Source organism: Struthio camelus, chromosome 9 (assembly GCF_040807025.1).
Source record: "Struthio camelus isolate bStrCam1 chromosome 9, bStrCam1.hap1, whole genome shotgun sequence".
Classification (NCBI taxonomy): domain Eukaryota; kingdom Metazoa; phylum Chordata; class Aves; order Struthioniformes; family Struthionidae; genus Struthio; species Struthio camelus.
In genome coordinates, this window is record NC_090950.1 from 19639063 (window position 1) to 19660049 (window position 20987).

The 20987-nt window shown below is 44.6% G+C and overlaps 1 protein-coding gene across 2 annotated transcripts; it reads left to right on the plus strand.

Annotated features, from left to right (window-relative positions):
* Positions 1–11169: 11169 nt before the first annotated feature.
* On the plus strand, positions 11170–20942 carry UTS2B (urotensin 2B). Of its 2 annotated transcripts, none has more exons than XM_009682125.2 (5): positions 11170–11356; positions 13620–13721; positions 16988–17025; positions 18409–18502; positions 20302–20942. In XM_009682125.2, the coding sequence occupies exons 1-5, from the start codon at positions 11254–11256 to the stop codon at positions 20325–20327; spliced, it is 363 nt and encodes a 120-aa protein (XP_009680420.1). In that variant the 5' UTR covers positions 11170–11253; the 3' UTR covers positions 20328–20942. The 2 variants fall into 2 exon arrangements, with proteins under 2 accessions (XP_009680420.1, XP_068810370.1); XM_068954269.1 differs by having other exon boundaries at positions 11170–11386; positions 20302–20413.
* The last annotated feature ends 45 nt before the right edge of the window (positions 20943–20987 follow it).

Consider the following 20987-nt stretch of genomic DNA (forward strand, 5'->3'; position numbering starts at 1 on the left):
AATAAGTACCTTGCCTGGAGTGTATGAGAAGCAGATAGTGTCAGTATTACCACATTTGACACAAATGGCCTCCAGCATTTATCCTAATTGTCCCATGGCTCTTATTTCACTGGTGGGATCAGCTACCTCTCCCTGATGCCTCAGCCAAGGTGTACTTTTTCTGTGGGTCTTGGGTCAAGTTTCCAGACACACCCGATGGGAGCAGGAGGTGAGAGGAGGGCTGAGCTCATTACCCCATTCCTCCCCTTGAGAGACCCCAGGGAGGCTGTCACCCCAGAGTAACCAGAGCCCTAGTTCCTACCCTGTAGACAGGCTGGGAGAAAGATGCAGTGGAATGTGAAATCTCCAAAAAGCAGCAAAGGGAATGATATCTCATTTTTATTAAAAGATTAAAGAAATTATCTTAAAAAAATCAGTTTACACAGCTTCCTGCTATTCTAGAATTTTCCAATCATGTTCTCTAAGAGTCAGGAATTATTTACCCTTAATTCCACCCCTTTCAAATGAGGTTTCATCATCCCAAAAGCAAGTATGCATATGCTCTGTATTTAATCTATATGTAACTGCAACCACTTTCACCTTTCCTGCAACCATTCACCCTTCTTCACAGGAAAGTCTCCAAATCATCTATATTTATGATCCCTTCTCACTTACACACCTCTAACATGCTTACTTTACCCAGCTTCAGAGCTTACAGGCCTCTGCCTAGAAGACCATGGTGCTCTTTTACTGCCAATGAAGTGGCATCCTAGATCACTCCAGCTATACTGGCAGTCCTTCCTGTGCTCCTACTGTGGGGATTAGGGTGTCTTGTCTCTCCAAGGAGCCAGCTCACACAGATTATCTCCTATCAGTCTCCACTCTGCCTAGCTGCTTCCTCTAATCCCTCTGCCATTCAGCAGCTGCTGCATCTAACACCAGTATGACTGGATTGCTTGTAGATAATCCCATTGGTTGCAACCAACTCCATGCACAGGAAGAGCCTAGAAGTCTGTTTCCAGTTTCTAAGTTTGGATTTTTCTGAAGTCAGTATGATATTCCTCTGGACATCCTTCACCCTTTACCACCCAAGGTTATTGTGGAGCAAGTATTTATTATTGGACAGGAGGACACCAAAGAACCAGAAAGAAAAACGAGAAGTGGCATAGAATATACAAATCTGATACAGGTCATGGCTTTCCACAAATAGAGTATGGTTTTCTTCCCTTCTCAGTATAAGGTGTTCAAAATAAAACAGCAGAAACTGAAAGCCTAAAGCATTAACACTTACACAGCAGCTTTAAGGCAACAAAGCTGACTAAAACTTATGAATAAGTGTAAGTTATAAGCCATCAATGGCAGCAATCCTGAGCCTTGGTCCATGTAGACAGCTCTTTGCTCTAGCCTTCAGTAATGAATTTCTATCATATTAATTTATCTGATTGAAGCCCAGCAGCATAAATTAGTCAAAAACCTGCACTGCACTCAACAGCAGCCAAAGTCATGTCAGTCCAACATGGTAGCTCTTACAGTAAGTATGTGCCTGTCCATGTATAACTTTGCTAAAGAAAGGCTTGGTATGTGATGCTCAGGGTCAGAGCAGAGTAGTTCCTGAGGTTCCTACATTCAGGTTTCTACTATACAAATCACATAGCTCTTTGCACTCTCCCTCACTTCCCTGAATTATGCAGAGGTATTTGTTCTCGGAAGACTTATTGAAACTCAGCACTAGCAATGGGACAGTGAGCTCTGCTAGGACCCAGAGAACTTCAGGCAAACAGCTCCTTGGTGCTGGAAAGGAGGGGAAGTTTCTAACTATCAAAGTGTAGAAAGGCTGAAACAGGCTCTTTTGAGAGGCAACAGGAGCAAAAAGTTTAGCAGGATTTGCTACAGTTGCCTAAGGCAGGATCCTACACACCAAACAAAGCATTTCCTTTACATTCTTGCCGTTGGACTCCTCCTCAGGAGGACATCTGAATGTCTCAAAATCAAGCTAAATCTCCAAGACTGGTAGATGGCATTAATCACTTAGGGTATACAAAGAGTACAGAGGGCTTCAAATTCAACTATAATGAAAGTACAACCACAGCTGGAATGGAAATGAGAGAATTAAATAGGATCCAGAAAATGTGTTAGTGATATGACACTACCACTACAGCATAATCAGGTGTTATGTTCCCAGTCAGCTCACGATCAGGGTGGATCTCTCATGACCCTTCTAACTCTCACTTGTGTCTAAGTTGCTTCTTCTAGGCTGAAAGTGTGGAAGATGTTTGCTCTGATAGACTGAGATCAACTTTTCCTGTACAAATTGTAGGGGTCTAGTACATTGCAGTGAGTAGATTAATCCTGATAAAGCTGGGAAGACTATCCCCTTCCCTTTATTTAAGCTGGTAAAAATGACATTTCAGTCTTATGAAAACAAATACTCAATCCCATAAGACCTTTTGTCCAAAGACAAGCCCATCTTAATGTCCAAGATAAAAGCAACTAGGAAGCTGAGCTAGAATCTGAGCTCAAGTGCATGGCACACACATGTAATCCCTATTTTCTGAAATAAATTTGGTTGAGAAGGACATCTGCAAGGCTCTAGTCCAACCCCCTGATCAAAGCAGGGCTTCAAAATTTGATCAGGTTGCTCAGGGTTTGTTTAGGTAACTTTTGAAAGCCTCCAAGGACAGAGGTCACAAACTCTGGGCCCCTGTTCCACTCTAATTGCAATTCTTTCCCCTGCCCCTCTCTTTATATCCATTTGTACTTTCCCTTGCTGCAACGTGTGACCCTTGCCTCTTGTCCTTGCACCATGCACCTCCAAAAAGTTTGGCTCCATGCTTCCTAGCATCCATGCACACAGGTACACAGCAGCCACTCTTCATGGTGGACCCTGAGTACAAGGGACAAAACAATCAGTGAGATATATGGTCCGTTGAACAGCTGTGGGTAGGTGCTCAGAAATAGGACTGCAGCTGTCACTGTGCCACCAAGAAAGCCTTAAACTCCAAAAGACCATAGGACCTTCCCTAGGTGCCTGTATCTTGCCCTCAAACACCTGACACGTCACACCCAGGGTTGTGCTCAGATTGTAACTTTAATGCATCAGATGCAGCCTTACCCCAGCTCTAGCAACACTGAAAGGGCTGCTGAGAGAACATGTGAGACAAACCAGAGCCTGGGGGGAAAAAAAATTAAAAAGTAACATAGTCTAGTCTGGCCTGGAGAAAAGCCACACTGAGCTTTGTGGGGATAAGGGCTGACAGGCAGAGGCTTAGGACCAGTGGCTAGGAGGGCTTTATGCTGCTCATTTTTTTCCCGCAGGCAGGGAGAAGTGGCTTTGTACATGCTATTTAAACTGGGTGCCTCTCTAAATGTGGTCATTTTAGGTCAAGAGGATAGCAGCAACTGAAATAAATTAGGCCTCATCAAGATGCTCACTTTCAGCAAAACAGTTTTTGTGAAAGTTTCCTTAAAGAGTGTAAGGCTAACTCCAGCGAATGAGGCCATTGTGGGAATAGACAGAATCATTATCCTACAGGGAGGAGCATATGCATCCATCAGTTAATGGTGTATGCAAAGGGACAGAAATTGGTTCTACATGTCTCATGCTAAGCATCAGATGCCACACAAGCCTGTGTCCAAAAATCAGTCAGTAGTGACTGATGCCAGGGGACTGACCTTCCCTCCCACCTGAACTGGCAACACTACCTTTTGTTCCCCCCCCCCCCCCGACCTACTTCATTCATCAACCTCCCTGCTTTTCCCAAGTAAGCAAGAACACACCTAAGGAGATATTTGAAGTCCTGATTCAGAGGAGGCCAGTGAGAGGCAGCAAGCATTGGTAAGGAGGAACCAGAAGCATGTGTGCAGTTTCCTTAGGTAGCACAAAGGTGCCTATGGGAATTCAGGCTCCCTGAAGGACAAGGAGAGTAGGGGCATGCAAATATTGAAGTATTATAAAACAAAACTTATCAGGGCATTATGAACATGGTAGCTGCACATAGATAGAAGACAGATCTGAACAGAAGAGGAAACTAAACTTGTGCCTGTGTAACATAACAAGGGGCACTGGAAAACGGGGTTGCAGTTTTACAAAAAGGGGCTTTTCTGGAATTAAGTTGAGGAGACAAACCATACAACCTGAAGAAGTCAGATATCACATGGCAAGTAGCTCAGTTTTATGCACAGATCAGAAGTTTGTATAGACTCCCCTGGAAGCAGCAAAGTGCAAATTAGCTCTGCATCTGTGTCTGCAGTTTTACATACACAATTGCAAGGGTTATAGTTTTAGTGATTCCCCTCGCTTCCTAAAGGAAAAAATGCCTATGAAGCAGAGTTAAGTTTCACAGCAAAAGAGGCCAAATGCCTTTCAGGAATGCCCTCTACCAATGAAAAGGTTATATTAACACTGAAACAGGTACATTTGCTGTTTTATTCTTCTCTTACCTGCTATGAATCATCAATTTGATTTATTCTTACAAGTCAAAAGAACAGAACCCACATAATAAATGTTACGTCACTTAGTCCGCCACCAGAAACTGCCTGCAAGTCCTGATAATGGAAACATAAGCAGCCAAACAAAAAGAAGCTTGTAGGAGGGAAGCACCCTTGGCCTGTACTCCGTTATCCAGTCACTGCTACCTGCATGAAACTTCAGTGCATTTTGTTGTTAGAGGCAGTCTGATTGGGGCTAAAGTCAGTACAGTTCCCACACAAACCCTGCTAGATTCTAGCCTGAACAATTAAATCTACATAAAAATCACCTCTATTTCTGCTGTCACATCCTGTTTTTTTCAAGTTAAATACCACCCTGGGTCATCATTTCTCCCAACCTTGCCTCCAGAGTGGGAAACAGGCCAAGAGGCAAGGAATGGGCATGTCCTATGGTCTCAGTTGTACGCTTTATCTCTAGTTATAATTTTGCATAAAAAAGTCTACATGCGCAAAGCATTGATGTTCACTCAAACCACTATTTTGCATCTGCAGAAGCTACCAGTTTCAGATGGTCTGTACATAAATGGAAAAGCTAGGTAAGAAGTCAGGTCCTCAGAAATGCGAGGAGTAGGGTTGCCTATGCAAATTTCCTCAAAAATAGAAAATCTAGACTATCTTAAATTCCTGTGGCAACAGAAGAAACAGCAGAAGCACAAGCCCAGCGAAGTAACCCACATTTGCCTCTAAAGTTTCCCCTAGGTAATCTTAAGTGAGAAAAGTTTTTTTAAAAAAAACACACACACACTACAGCAGCTTTTGGTGGCCAAGCTAGTTTCTCCACCTTGCTGGGGAAGATGCATCAGTTCAGGCAGCCTCACACAGCTCTGCCATACAGTAGAGATGACACTTTTCATGGTGTGTTTCCCTTGCCTTCCCTTTCCATCCAGACAGTGGCAAGCCTCATCAGAAATCACAGCCCCGACCACCACTGTGTGCTTTGAATACTTAGAGCATGATAGTTCCACTCATGTCCCTCCACTAGAAAGAATAAAGAGGCAGAGATCTGCTATTACTGGCAGGGAGATGGGTCTACACCTGCATTTGTGGAGCATAAGTCCAGCTCCAGAAAAGAAATCATACTTTGCTTATAACATACTGGTTTCTTACCTCAGTCACCATTTTCACAAGCGGCTGTTCCCTAAATTCCTTCCATTACTGAGGGGAAGGGTTCTCCAGAGAATCAGGCAGGCTGCCCAAAATTACTCTGTCTTTCTTCCACCACTACCTTTAGAGGATCCTTAGGGAGATTAACTTCTGCAGGGCAACGTTGGTCTTATAAGAACACTCCACAGCATCACTTGCTGGACACCCAACATCTCTGCTGAGTTCAAGGACACTGCTCACTCCATCAGCCAGGCAGGACACAGTGACCTACAGAAGATGAGTCAGGGTGGAAGGGATCAGCTTCAGTGTAAACCTTATGCACAACCAGGTCATTCCAGACCACACCTCTTTAGGGTAGTGTATCCTGGGACAGGGAGCCAAATTAGTCCATACACAGCAACATCACCACAATTCTGGAATATCAGGGAAAGTTACTTTGAAGCTGGAATGTCACTGCATGCTCCACAGCAGAAAAGTTTTCTACATTGCCTTCCTTAACTTCCCAGTAACTTCAGCCAAATAACCCCTGGTAGGTAGGGATGGAAGACAGATATGGTCTGGAGGAGGTGCTCCAGCTCAGGACTAAGGCAGATATAAGAATGGTACAACTACTGCCTCTACAGCCATGGGGCTGCTTCCTCCCACATACCACACTTCTGTATTACTCTTTCAGCCCCTCACTTCCTGCAGGAGAGTTTTGGAGCTGACTAATCCTCCAAGAGGCTAAATCGTTTCCTAACAGCCCTTAGAACTGATGTGAAAGCAAGGCAGACAACCAGCTGCACTTCTAATCCCCTCTTTTGCCTTTATCCCAAGGCATCGCTTCTCTAGTTTGATCCAGTTCTGACAGGAGCTGGTGATACTTCCCTCTGTGCCCTCCCTTGGCTACTTGTAGTGAGGCAACCAGAACAGTTTTACACCCTGTTTTGGGCCTTTCCGTCTTCCACCTCTAAGCAGTGAGACAGTTAAACCATAGCATCTAATTTTACAGCAGAAACAGGCCAAGCAACAGCTGAGTCCCAAAGACAAGCACGTAGAAGGGGGAACAAATTGCATGAGTCAGACTAAAAGCTTCATAAATATTGACTGGTTTTAATAGTCCCCTGAGGGACAGAGAATCTCATTTCATAACAACTGCATCTCCCTCCCCATTATGCACTCCCTCTCTCAGGAAACTGCAAGGGGGACTATTCTCTGGCTTATGTGCACATTATTTTAATTCCTTTCTGCAGTCAAGAAGTTCTGTCAGAGAGTTTGCACAACATTCATCAGCAGAGTATCTGAGCGCCTTCCAGTGGTGCTTTGAATAATGGGACTGGAGTGGGTTTTGTTCTCTCAGGTATACCCCAGGGTAGAAGTGATAAAGGCAGAGAGAAATCAGATATTAAATGCATAAGGGATCAGGCAGACGAGAACAGGGTGGTTTTTCAGCATTCCTTGCTTTGATTTCTATCAGGTGAAAAGCATTTTTAGAAACATGGAGGGGCAGATAGACACAATAAGAATGCAGACAGGAGAAAAAAGGCTGTTAGGTCCTACAACAGTGGTAAGGGCAAGAAAGGATTGTCAAAGAAAAGAGAAGAGACCTGACTGCAGAGTAGGGAGACAGTTGCTTGGGCATTTGAATGGATGGGGAGGATAAAAGTCCCTGATGGGATACAGGAGTGCACTGAATCACTGGGAAGGAGTTAGTCCAGGCCAGGGAGCAGGACAGCTGCCGCTTTCCTGAAAGCAAGTGCTCTGAGGGGAGCTCCCCTTTCCTGCTTGCTATGAGCTTCCAAACACCTCCCCTCTTTACTAGGGAGGTTAAGCCCACTATATACCTTTCCCTCTACCAGACTTGTCCCCCTACTCTTTTTCAAATTCATTTATCATTTCCCCATCCTTGTCTTATACTTAGAAGTGCTCTAAGAAAGAAAACAATACATAAAAGGAGACTCCTGTCTCATGATACAGCAAAAAAATCTACCTCCATCAGCTGGTGCTATCTGGTTTCAGTTGAGTTCCATCCTTAGTGCAGAGGCTGCAGGACAGAGTTAAAAACATATTCCCTCATCCCTAAGAAAAGGTTCTTTCCTGCTAGATCCTCCACAGCAGGTTGTTTGCTTTAGGATTCAAATAGCAGCTAAACAGAGACTATTAAACAAAGTAAAGCCCATGAGTGCTGCTGAGGCTCACCTGAGATACATGCTGCATGCAATTTTGTCCAGAGCTTCCTGAGAGCAAATGAAGCAGAGACATATATCCTCCTTGTTTTCAAACCCAAGACATATATCACACAGTAGTCTGGAAGCCTGTCACTCCAAACTGGCTATGGAAAGTAATCCCTCCAGGTTCTCCTGCCTTCAGCAGCTCAACATTGCCTCCTACATCTTACAAGTTGCCTGATAAACATGTTGACTTCTTACCTGAAGTTTACTCTGAAGCACTAAATGTCACTGTTCTGGGGTAAACCAAGGTTAGGTTATTTAGGGATTACATCTCTTCTAGAGGCTGTCTCATCTTCATTAAACAATACAACTCATACTGACTTCAAAGAAATTTGATTTTCATAACATTCCTAAGTCTTTACTGACCCAAGATCTGTTAAAGTACCTCACTTGCAAGGGGCAGAGAAAGACAACAGTGCATAAAGAGAGCTGAATATATTGTCAGAGAGCAGTTGGCCTAGGCTACACAGTAACACAGCTAACACAGCAGGGCCCTCCCCAGCCAGGGTCCCACCTCACAGTACCTGAGCAAGGTGAGGGCAGGCCAAGCTTGACGAAGATCCCAGATCCTCAGGAAAGTTTGTGTGATGATGCAGGTCCGAGGTCAAGGAGGGAAGTCAATCCACAGGTCAGGATCAGGCCTGTGGATAATAACCATGGTCAGAGATCACCAGGCAGGTTCACAGTGATGAGACAGGTCTGAGGCCAAGCCAGGAAGTCAGCCTGCAGATCAGAGTCCAGATTAGCACAGTCCATAGCCAGGCATAGCTGTAGCTGAGCTGAAAATCAGCACTCCTACAACATAGCCTAGGAAGGGAACATAGGCCCAGGGCTGAGCTTAAATGAGGCTCCTGAACCTATGGGCAGAGGATGTGGGTGAAGGTCCCAGGTGATGCTGGTCAGGACCATTAAGGCTTGCTAGTGCCCTCAGAGACCTAACACATACAATCACCTCTCAGACTCAAGAGCTGCTGCAGCTGAGCTTAGTGGCATACAACCTTCTTAAACGGAGTCTTCCTTGTTCCTAACCTCCAGATTCATTGCTTTTGTCCAGCCTTGTCAATTTTCCAGTCTGATATCATAAATAGTACCTGAAGTTTGCATGAGTTTATGAGAAGAGAACTTCTACACGAAGATAGATTAGAACCACAGAAGTTAGAGATGGAGCTCTGATTTTTAGCTTCTGGTTATTTATGAGCAGGTGGTCAGTGGATGATGTACAAGACATTATCACCAAGTGAAGCAATAGTGAAAATATGGTGATTATGTTGTTTTTCTATTGAGATTAAAATATGTAAGAAAAATAAAGTGTAATAATTTTCCCACTGACTGGACGAATAGGTTAAAGCAAAGACTTTTTCCACGTGGGAGTGTTGCAGGAGCCCATCACTGAAAATCATCCATCTCATAACTGCAACAAATGGAAAAAGTCCACTTGCATCAGATACCTGTTCATTCACTTGCTCAGAGAATTCCCTACACAGCATCCAGTAGTCTCCCTTCTAGTAAGGAAAAGTAGAAGGTCATCCCTCACTTTAACCAGAGCCCTCATTTGAAAGGATTGGCAATATTATATATGCAAGTTGCTGTGGGGGCTGAACCACCCTTTTGGGAGCAGTGACCCAGAACTGGAGTTACTCTGCAGCGAAAGAAAATCTCAAGGAGTAGCTCATTTTTCTGCAAGATCCTACAATAGCCCATGATGCCTCACAGCCAATGGTACAAAAAACTGGTCAGAGATTTGATAGATTCTGCATGGACTTCTGTGAGAGAGGAAAATCTACCGTCTCTATCAACGCAAAGCTAATTCCACAGCAGATCTCAAGACAGACTGGTAGGGACCTGGAAAACCGTTTAATATCATGCAAAACTGGGCGTGACCTTACCTCAGAGTTTGGTTTTGAGTCAGAGCTGCTATTACCCAGCCCTGTCCAAGGTGGGCTTAGGGAAATAGATATGGCTGAAAAAGTGTCCCAAATAGGATGTAGGTGTCCTCTTGTCCAAAGAGAACTTTAGATCTAGATTATGAAGAAGGAAAGGGAAGTACTACAGCTGGTTAATCATTGGCTCCCAAGACTGAGAGGAAGGATAAAAATATTTCCTCAGTAGAGAAGTATTCCTTCATGGAAGAATCTCGTTCATTTTCATAGGTGCTTCTTGGAAAAAACTTGATTCCACCCCCCTGCCCCCCATTTTTTAGAAAAAAATAAATATTAAAAGTGATATTAAAAGGCTAGTCATCCTACAGCCATCCTAGATACACAGCAAGTTGTTGGCAGAACTGGGGACCAGAGGCTACAAATCTAAACGTGGAAATGATATTGAGTTAAGACGAAATGCAGGTACCATCAGGTGCAGCTATGTTGGGTAATCTGGCATGATGCGGTGTCAAAAAAGCACATGAGGTGATTCACCAGGAGTGTATGTACAATCAGTGCTTGGCCAAAGTGGAGTACAGATGACTCAGTTCTGCAGATCATGATTGGCAGAAGAAGCAGACGTGAAGAACAAAGTTTAGCACTGTTATTATTACAGCTTTTCTCTTGGTGAGGTTTTAATAGCAGGCTAGTAGCAGGTCCGTGATCCATAGAGATGGACAGGCAATAAATAGAAGCCAAACCAAGATGTTGCATCCCTAGAACAGGCATGGAATATGTGCAACATGCCTCAATACTTTTTTCTAAACTAAAGAAACATGGCCGTTCAATCAGAACTGTTTCTGACCATCATTGCTTTTTTTTTTCCCCTGGACAAAACTGGAGGTAGTTGCCCATCCTTGATGTGTTCCATATCTGCTGCCAAATCTGAACTCCCCCACTCAGACACAATCTCAAAATAGGGTGTGATGCTTTTCACGCTGACAAAGCTGTAAGTCACTGTGAAGGAGACATACTCCATATCCTCCAATTAGTTAAATGAAAACAGCTCTGCCCCTTTGCTTCCCACCATCTCAGCACTCATTCCATCTCATGTTAATTAATATAGGCACTAGCAAGTGTGATGAAAAATTACAAAAACCCATTAACCTGATTCTGTCCAAACCAGTGACGTATGGCAACTTGTACATTAGACAAAATCTTCCTTGCTGATGTGGGAGTCCTCTTATCAGAACTCCGTTAAAACAATAGTCTTGAAAAAATATTTTAATATATCTATATATGGAATGTATATCGATGTGCATGGACAGTGCATGCCTGTGGGAACATCAGAATTCATTAGGTCAGGCTGATATGAGATATATTGAACAGGTTCCATCTGACGTCTATTGCTGGGTTGTTCTGTCCACTCCCAAAGGAGTGAATCATATTGACAGGTTGAATTATATCTCAAGAGATTTTTTTCTCCCCTCCTCCAAAGGCCATTTGCAATCACGGCACATCCACTGCCTCTTAAAAGTGAGCTCATCTGGCACTGGGTTACACTGAAGTCCTCCACCGTGCCTGAAGGAAGATTGCTTCTGGGTGGTGGGAACATGGAGAAGATGTGGTCTGTCCACCTGTCCCTTGGAGTGCTAACCATCTTGACCATGACTGTGTATGTCCCATCTACAGGTGGAGAGCCTTTTTTACTACAAGGTAAGCTGGAACACAGACTAGATGACACAGGTAGGTGGTTATCTTTTTGCTTTGCTTTGCTGCTTGTCATGGCCATGCAACCCTTATTTGTCCATGAAAGGAAATAAAATCAACCTCGAACTATGCTAACCACTCAATTAGTCTGGGTGCTACCCAGATACTTGCTTATGTTAGCATGCCCTGTAGCTGTCCTTCTGCTCTAGCATTGGTTGTATGATACATTCCATTAATCAGTAAAAATACCAGATCTGATGAAATCTGTCTGGTAGGAGTACCTCTTTCTTTCCTGAAAGAAAATTTCCAAGGAAAAATATTACAATATCAGAGAGTAACAATCCTAGTATGTACCATATGAGATTTGACAGCTCATAAATGTCAGTGGTAGGGTGCTGCTGAACTTTCTGTATGCAGGAAACTACTTTTTATATCTTCTTCTCCCACAATTTAAATTAATCTTAGCTTGGACTTATTCTGCAGGGAAATGTCAATCATTAATCTTTTTTCTTAGAGAGATTTGGCAGTGGAAAAAAAAAAATCAGAGCAGCTAAATATAGGCTAGAAAATAACATGCTGCTTTTCAAACGATTTTTCCTCTTATATCACCTATTTATTTTTGCAATGACAACCAAAACATTCCTGAGGCCACTGTAGCTAATACTGCTACCATATAGTTTTTCATAGAGTGTTTATACCGTTTTTTCTGTAGCAAATCCCCCGAATAACTAAAAATAGCTGTTTTAAAATCCTAACTGCCTTTCAAGCTTAGGAAAGAGGTTTATAGCACACCACACTAACTGCAAACATTATACAGCATGCAGCTCTGCTGACTTCCCCTGGTTTATTTCTTGAGATCACAATCAGGATCAGCGGCTTCAGCTGCAGCATTAGGCAGTGATGAGTTGGCCAAGTACTTGGACTATCACTTTGGACAGGACCTCTCTGCTTCTAAGGATTTACGTAGCTGTAGCTAATGGGGCTAATTCCAACACACTCTTAAGCGTCCTTCAGGCTCATCTGTTACAATTTTTTGTCTCATGTGTTTCGATATGTCTTCATTGCATTACAGTTATATAGGGTGGATAGTTGCATGAGACCAAAATCTTCCTTCTCCCTTCCTTGAAGAGAATGAGCAGATGTCCCAAAGATCTTGGGAGAAGAGAGAAAAATGCCTTTCTGCATCATTTCCTTGCCCTTCCCATGAATTCCACAGCCATCCTCAAGGGCTTTGCCGGGTCTGGGTGTGGGGCAGGAGCATTCAGAGCAAAAGTTGTGGGGAATGATCATTCTCCTGGCAAAGTCTGGCTCCCAGCCTGCCCCTCTCAATAATCAATGTGACATCCAAACCCTAGATGATCTTGGAAACCTGTTTGGCAGAGCTGGGAGGGTCTTTGAGAGCCTTCAGGGCCCCCTGTTAGAGTCTGATCCCCTGTGTCCATTGGATATCGCCAAACCACTGATTTCACAACCACTTTTGAGGGCATAGCCACAACCACTAGGAAAAAAACATTAAGAAAGCTCCCCAAAGGGACCCAAATTGCTTTATGACAGCAACCTGAGGAAGATTTTCTTGGAAAATAGGAGATCTATGCATGACCTATGGCTACCGTAAGAGGTTTTCTCAGAAAAAAAAGCAGCTAATTTTAAATTCCTCCACACTTCAGCTGTGCACAGGAAAAATCCTTTAATACCACTGGCAAACAGATAGATTAGCTCTCAGGCTAGACCAAGCACAAGGCTGGGCTGTGGGGCTACAGGGTTCTTCAGCTACGCTACACATACGTTAGCCCCAGTGGGGAGCTAGTTCCCACTTCTATGGACTCTGGGAAGATGGACAAGGTGAGTCTGGGGAGCACCCACAGTTTTGAGAAGGAAGAGAGGATCTCATTGGTTGGTAACTGACTTTGCACGGTCATTGAGTACATCCATCTTGCAGAGGGAGTCAGGACTGCCTAAATTTGGGTGATGTCTCCAGCTCACTGTAGCCAGCCATGCTGATGAGGCTACATTAAGACTGGCCAGCAGCCAGGAGTTGGCAGTGAGGGTTCCCCCATCCCGCATCCTTTCAGTGCGCAGACCTCACTGCCTGGACATTTTGTTCCGCTTTCACACATCTTCCACTTCCCTCAAGCTCCTTCCACCCTGGGAAAGACAGGAGACATTTTCCTTCTACTTCTTAGCCTTAATTTTTGTTTTAATGTTGGGGGCTGCAAGGTCTATCCTTTTTGCATTAGCGACTGACAGAAGTGTGTTTTGTGTGCTGTAGAGAATCAAGTGCATCCAGAGAGAGAAGATACAAATCATGAGGACACACTGCTGACTCTGCTTCTTAATAAGAAACTTGCATGGCGAAGACCAGAAAATATTGGTGAGTGAAAGGGATGGGAGATCTCAGGTTCCTGCAACTGTTCTTATGAACGCAAGGAGCCTGCTCCTTATATGTTCAGTTTGCTAGCAAGTACAGGCAGCTCATAAAGTGCATAGTTCAGCTCCTGTGTTTCAGTATATTGGTTATATGTGATTAACATCAGGTGTTCTGCCTCAAGGGGCTACCGGACCTGCTTTGGCAATGCAATGCAAAACTGTCCAAAAATTCACACCCTCAATCCTCAGACACTCAGTGCTGAGCTGCCAATTGAGCATGGGCATGTAGCATGACTAACAAAGAGGAGAGATGCTGCTGAGTCCCTGCACCCCTGCCATCCCTGGGATGAATGCTGAATATTAAGTTTAAGGCATGGGGCAGCTTTCCACTTGCACCCCGTACAGTCATAGTGCTTTTGATATACAACTCAATGTCAGGCTGGCATCTCTTACGTGCTCAGGGGACTCAGGTTTTTGCAGACCGCATAAAACTGAGATCCCTGAGTCAGGTGTAAATTGGGATAACGGTACTGGAAGCTTCCACCAAAGTTGGAGTCATTGTTACTAGTTGGAAGAGGGTTAAACAATGGGCTTTTCCCACACAGCAGAGAGGTCAAAGACATGCCACATGTGAGTTTTTTGTGTCTGTCCTGACATCAAATTTAAGGCCATTTTGCATGTTGCAACAAGCTCCAAACCCAGGCTTACTGAAGAGGAACTTGGGCTCTCCCGCACTACAATCATAAGCTCCACACAGATTATGGAGGTCAGCTATTCCCACAGTCAGGGGAGGGTTTGGGTGACATGCGGTGGTCTTGGAGCAGGAAGCTGTTCTTCTCTATAAAAACAGGAGTGAGCGGGGCCCAGCAGAAATTGTGTCATGAAAATCCAATACATCAAATCATTTAGTGCTCTTCCCCAGCCCCTTTTCAATGCAGTGAGGCAGTGGTTAAACGATCCTGGGAAAAATAAATACAAATAAATCAAGTCCTCATACTAACAAAGGCATCCTTCTTGCAAAGGAGATGCATTCAAAAAAATAACATTTTTATGATTGGTTTATGGGTTATTGCACTTATTACTCCTAGAGGAAAGACTGCATTTTATGCTAGACAATTGAATATAATGAATCTCTGAGTAGAGCACAGACAGAGGATTTACAGCAGGCAGTTTCTGAAGGCATTATCCATAAATTAGCTTCCTTACCCTCCCTGAGATAATCTGTTCCAGATTTTGTTCACTGTTCATTTTCTATTCATAGTCGTCATTGGCCAAGCTTACAGTTTGTGGAAAGCTGAGCCAAAACAGGCGTTTGAAACTCTGAAAGAGGTAAAAATGTGTAAAATAATAACAACAACAAGCTCTTAAGTGGCACTTTCCACTTGTAGATGTACAGGCCTGTTTGTCTGTACCTTAATGGTATGTAAAGACCTGTTTAAGAGGAATTTGCCTAAGGTCACTGCTGGCACTGCCAGGAACAGCCCCAGAGCCCCATCTCCTGACTCCCAGCCCATCTCCAGCACCACACTGTCTCTCAAATCAAGCCCTGATGTAACACATTTGTTTAGGAACTGTTACTTTTTCTGTTCTATTTGTTCTGTCTGACTATCTGTCAAATAATATTCAGGATCTTTCAACTGAATTGTTTCCTTCTTGAAGGAGAAACTGAGAATGCAGTCAGCTCTTTTTGGCACCCTGCTGTTCAATTTCAAATATATAAAAAAAGTGCAGTTTGGCAAAGTGTCTGTATGCTGAAGTCTTATCTGAAATCAGGGGAATTAGATGCCTAAATCCCTCTGGAGATCCAGACCAATGTCTGCGGTCACGGTCAGAGCAGACAAAGGAGGCAGTTCCAGGGCTGATATTTTTAGCTTTCTTGCGGGGTCCAGCAGGGACATTCTTTAGCTCTTTCTCGGCTCTTCTGCTTACTTTTGTGCTTCTTTTGTAGACTGGCACTTGAAGCCAGTTGATCGCTTTGCATTCTCCTCCTTACCCAAGAGAACTGCCACAGTTTTCATTCAGCTTTGACTGGGATTTTTGACTGAGCCCATCCCATGATGGTGCTTTCAGTTGTTTCAGCTATCTTATTCCAACAGTTTCACTGTTTATGATATCAATTTGACAGCAGGTACCTGGAATAAGGTACCTCAGTCTTCAGGAGTGAGACTGAAATCCTATGTCCCTTCCTGAAGCTTTTTCTATTGCTAGTCTAGGCCCTCCCCCATTCAGATGGAGGTTTTAGATTTCATTCATAGGCAACCTAACTCCTCCCGTGTCCTGGATGGGATATCTCAGGGCAGTTTATTCATCCATGCGCATAGGCTTTTGACAGTCTTGTGCAGCACTGCTCAGTCTTGAGCTTTGTAAGTCTGATCTAAGGAGCTGCCCCCTAGTCCCTGTTCAGGAAGGGGAGGGTGAATGGGCTAGAGGAAAAAGCCAGCTAGCTCCCCTACTGCTGATGACTTGGCAGCTGCTTCCTCCACTCCCAGGGAGGACAGACAGAGAGAGCTCTTAGGCACAGAGCTCCCACGAGCCCACAAGAGAGAGATCCCTGCTACAGCACGACTGTGGTGGGCTGTAGCACAGGCAATTAAATGGTGTTCTCTGGCCTCCCTCTGCCCATGGGCAGGTGCAGTTGTGGAGGATTTAAAGAACAGGGTCACCTTCCATCTTCTCCACTTCATGGTTTTGTTGTGCTCCCCTAACATTCACAAGTGTGCAATCCATGCACTCACTGGTACATTACTTCTGCTGTTGCTACCCTCTGCCTACCCTGAAGTTTGCTGACTTGTAAAGCAATGCATTCTGCCAGGCTAGGTCTATGTCTTCTAGCTTCTGCCCACATGGGTGATGTGAGGGCAAACGAGATTTAAAGGATACAACATGAGTTCACACAAATGGCCAGTGACAGAAAAGCCAGCAACAGATTTGCCGTTATCAGGATAAAGTCAAAAAGCAAAAAAGAGATTCACCTGAGCTGATACCACACAGTGTGTGACCTTGTTGAATGAGTTCCTCTAAAGCCGTGGTGAATGATAAAAGACATTTCTCTCATAATGGAGAATTAGGGTAAAGCCCCATAGAATTAAGCAGGGAAAGCCTACTTTTTCTGTCACTGTTTCCACTACCATAGATCTGGAGATCACTAAAGGGATTTAAATGATGCCTAGGTCAATATTAACCCTTGAAGAGGTTAAATGTCTTCATTGTTTCTGATTTGAGCTTTGGGAAGCAATGTGGATACTGATATTACCTTGTCCTCTCTTGCAGACTGGGAGCTGGCAAAGAAATTTGAAGAGCTTGAACAGGTGAGAGAAGCAAATGCACAGATGCATTTGCATTGTTGCATGAATAATAACTCAGCTAAACAAAGGTGCGTATTGTCTTTATCGCCCTTTCTATCTCTACATCCTCCTGCTATTCATTCTGGTGCTACAATATAAGCATGTATCACACAAAGGAAAAAGACGAACCTGGGCTAAAGATCTGCATGAGCTGGAAAAAAGGGGCAGCAAACTATAGCCTAATATGGTAAAGGCTCTTGCTCCTGCCACTAGTGAAAGGCCAGAAAAGGCCAAGCCAGGAAAAAAGAGCTATTGAAGGAGACGTAATTCTACCTTCCCATGCATTGCATCAGCTGGCTGCATCCAATAATTAGTTCAAACTAGAGGGCTAGCCACTGCACCAGACCTAACCCAGACTGAATTTTCCCTCAATTCTTTATTAATATGGGAGCCCCTACCCAGGGTCACAGCCCTGCTGTGCTATGGAGTGCACACACGTGTGCACACACCCATGCACACACACACAGATGACAAGAGGAAGTCCTATCCTACAAGGTCTCAGGAATAGCAAAAGGTGTGCAGCAACTTCGAGGGGGCTTCCACTGGGGGCTTCCCAGACGCCAAAGGCAGTGGCTCCTTTTCACCCTCAGGCCAGATATAGCTGTTCATGTGGATCCCCTAGGTCCTGCTGAGTTCCACTCAGCAGACTCCACTTCAAATTTGGAGTGAAAAAAAGTGCACCATGCTCTTTTGGGAGGCATGTCCTTATGGGAGGCTCCCAGGTCCTGCCCCATGCCCTCAGTCCAGAGCTGAGGGATATTAGATTGGGCTTCCTGGGAGTGATGTCACCAAAGCAGAAGTCTAGACGATGGTCACAGCTATTTCCGGTCCACTGGAAAAGGAAAAGAGTAGCTACAGATGGAGAAGAGATGCTGTAGATTTTCCCTGCTGCATCTAAGGGAAGATAGCAAGAGCAGAGGGAGGGGAGGGAGTGGGAGCCACTGCCCAGAGGTGTGACAGTCTCTGCTGCAGTGGCTGGATGCCTGGGGACCTCCCACCCCTGTGAAGTAGCACTGACTTCAGTGTTAGTGGCACAATATCCTTCTGCACAGTCTCCTCTCCATAGGGGTCTAGATTGCACCATCGCTGGTGAAGGGCAGAGGGTGCCCACACAGCTGCCATAAAACAAGCAGCTAAGGGGAGGAGAAAACATGGGGGTAAGTGTGGGTGATCCAAGGGCAGAGCCTCCTGGAATGGCCCTATTCCAGGGAAGAACCTGTCCTTCCCAGTGATGCTGCCAGCCACCTTCTCTGTACATCCTGCCCTGAGTTGTACTGCACTTTCCAGCAAGCTGCAGAGCTCTTCATGATGGGACATTTGTTCACTGCTATATTTATTTTTAAACAGCTGGAGAAGTTGAAGGATCAGCTCTCAAGTGAGGAAGGGTCAGAGGTGGCCTATGCCTTGGAAAGTTTGTCGGCATCTCAGCCTAAAAAACGCGGTAGGTTTTGCGTTAGAGTTAGTCTGTGTGTCTCTCTGGCTGCAGCCATCCAGTCAGGGCTTCCGTGGCGTGCTTCTCCTACTTCCACAGGCAGGTAGCATTTCTGGTAGTCCTGGTCCTCTCTTGCTAATGACTGGCTGGTTTAACAGCTGGTGAGAAGGACTCCATAACCAACCCTGCCTGCTGTTGAGTCACATGCAGTGGGTCTGCACCTTCAGGACTTCATTGGAGGCAGTTAAAGTTGCACCCCTCTCTTCGCAGAGGAACATGGGGTTATGTGGGTGATGACTGCCTTTCCAGGAGGAGGTGAGCTCTGTATGAACACTTTCCTTCAATGTGCCTCTCATTTTGCTCTGGCACAAAGCTAGTGCTGAAGGCATAATGAGGCATGTGGACTGCACGTTTTCCCCTCCGTCAAGGTCATTGCCTCTCTACAGAGAAGAAAGGAACAATTGTTTGTGCCACTGAAAAAACAGCAAAAAAGGGACATGAAAATCAACCAAGAATGCAGGGAGCTAAGATCTTAATAGGTTCCCCAGTTGGTCCCCTCTGCCAGCAAGGCAGGATTGCTCATTGCCATACCTTCTCCAAGATATGTCCAGTCTGTTTTCAATGACTCAAGCAGTATATTGCACTAGGGCACCTGCAAGGCTGTCCTTGAGAACCACATGAATAATGCTGTTCATGCTGGCTTTCAGTGGATTCCTTCGCAAAAAGTGGTAGTTGTAAAAACAGAAGACACCAATGACGGATCCAGATTAAAAACTAAAGAGCTGGTTTTGCCCTAACCCCTGATGCTCACTGCATGTACAAGCTCTGACAACCTGCCAAACAGGCAAGGGAAAGCCCCGTTTGTGTAAGTGCTTAAGTGATCTTTAGATGATCTGCAATTTATAAGAAGCCCAGGAGGCTGCCACTGCTTTGGCTGATCTAATTTATGTCCCTACCAGTCTAGAAGGTTCCAGTGTGGATAAAACTACTTTCTCTAGTTAGGTTTAAAGTAGAATCTGCCAGAAATTAAAGCAGAGAACCTCTGCCTTAATCTAAAGTCTTTCCAGTTTGGGAGATGCTCCTGCCTGAGCACTGCAGATGTCATAAAAAATCTACATGCCATTCAAAAATCTAGCCTTTCAAAACCAGGTAGATATCCTCTCTCACACTTGCAGCTCTCAAAGAATTGACAATAGGTGACCTCCACAGGGTTCAAAGAACAGGATATGCTTGTGATACAGTTGTTTTTTCCAGCAGCTAAATCCCCATCTTCCCCTAATTTGTTTCTCTTGGAAGATCCTACGGAGATCAATGGTATTTTGGGGATGATAGGTAGCAGAGTGGGAAAGTGATTAAAGTTTTGTAAAAATTTGTAGACGTCCTTTCTTTTATTGTTATAATGAGCTCAAGTCTCACTGAGTCAGCATCCAACTCTTCCCGTTAACCCCAGGTGAGAAACCCCGTACACACTTCTGAGGCAGCAAAACTGCTGGCTGATAAAGACAGGAAAGAAAAAACTGATATTGCTAAAGCAGAGTAAAAGGAAAAGCAAATCCCTATAAAGCAAGTGGCACAGAAATAACTCTCAGGCCTTTTCTTTATATTGCAAAAAGCCAAAAGATTCACCTTCTTAGAAGTATTATATGAAGTCAAAGCTAGTTATTGAGATGTGCACAAAAACCACAATGGTGGCTCAACACCCCAACTGCCTCAAGACCTAGAGCTTTTGAAACCCACTCCATGACTAGAATGGGAAGTTGTAAAAAGTTCCTTGGATACTAACACCCTTCTTTTGTATCCCTCTCCAGCCTGCTTCTGGAAATACTGCATCTGAAGACTTGCCAGGAATGGAGGATGAAGACAAGCCCTTCCCCGAACTGCCTTGCTTAGAGTTTGTTCTGTTCTCTCATTGTGCTGCTAATTTGGATGCCATTCTCTGTAATGGCAGCACAGCTGAGTCTAATAGGGACTGTGACAGGAGCCGGTAGCCCACTACCCCTCTCCACTGTTCCTTCCTTCCGGGTTTAACCTTTCCTGATCTTCTACATGGAGGAGGTTTCCCAACTTTCTTTGCTGCCCCTGTGTGTGCCATTCAGTCTGCTGCCATTGTAAACTCTTCCCCTTCCCACCAGGTTCCCCAAGGCATCAAACATTAACTCAATTGCTCTGAGCTTGGGCTCTGTCCACTTTCACAGACGTTGCTCACGGTGGTATCTCAGTTTCCCCTTTGCCTCCTAAAAGCAGGTCTATGATGACCTAACACCCTCTGTCAGAATAGGAAGGCAGACTGGGGAGAACGTGAAAGTTTCAGGGCTGCCTGCTCCATCTTGCTGAGCCAGAGTTGTTTCTTGTTGTGTCTCATCAGCGTACACAGTTGGTTTGCGGGAGGACAGGCACAGAAGTCTGGGTCCTTTGGATATCATTCCAATAAAGATTTTCTGTTGCACAGGAGCACATGGTGTTTTCTTTTTCATCCCTTGCAGAGATCCAAGGT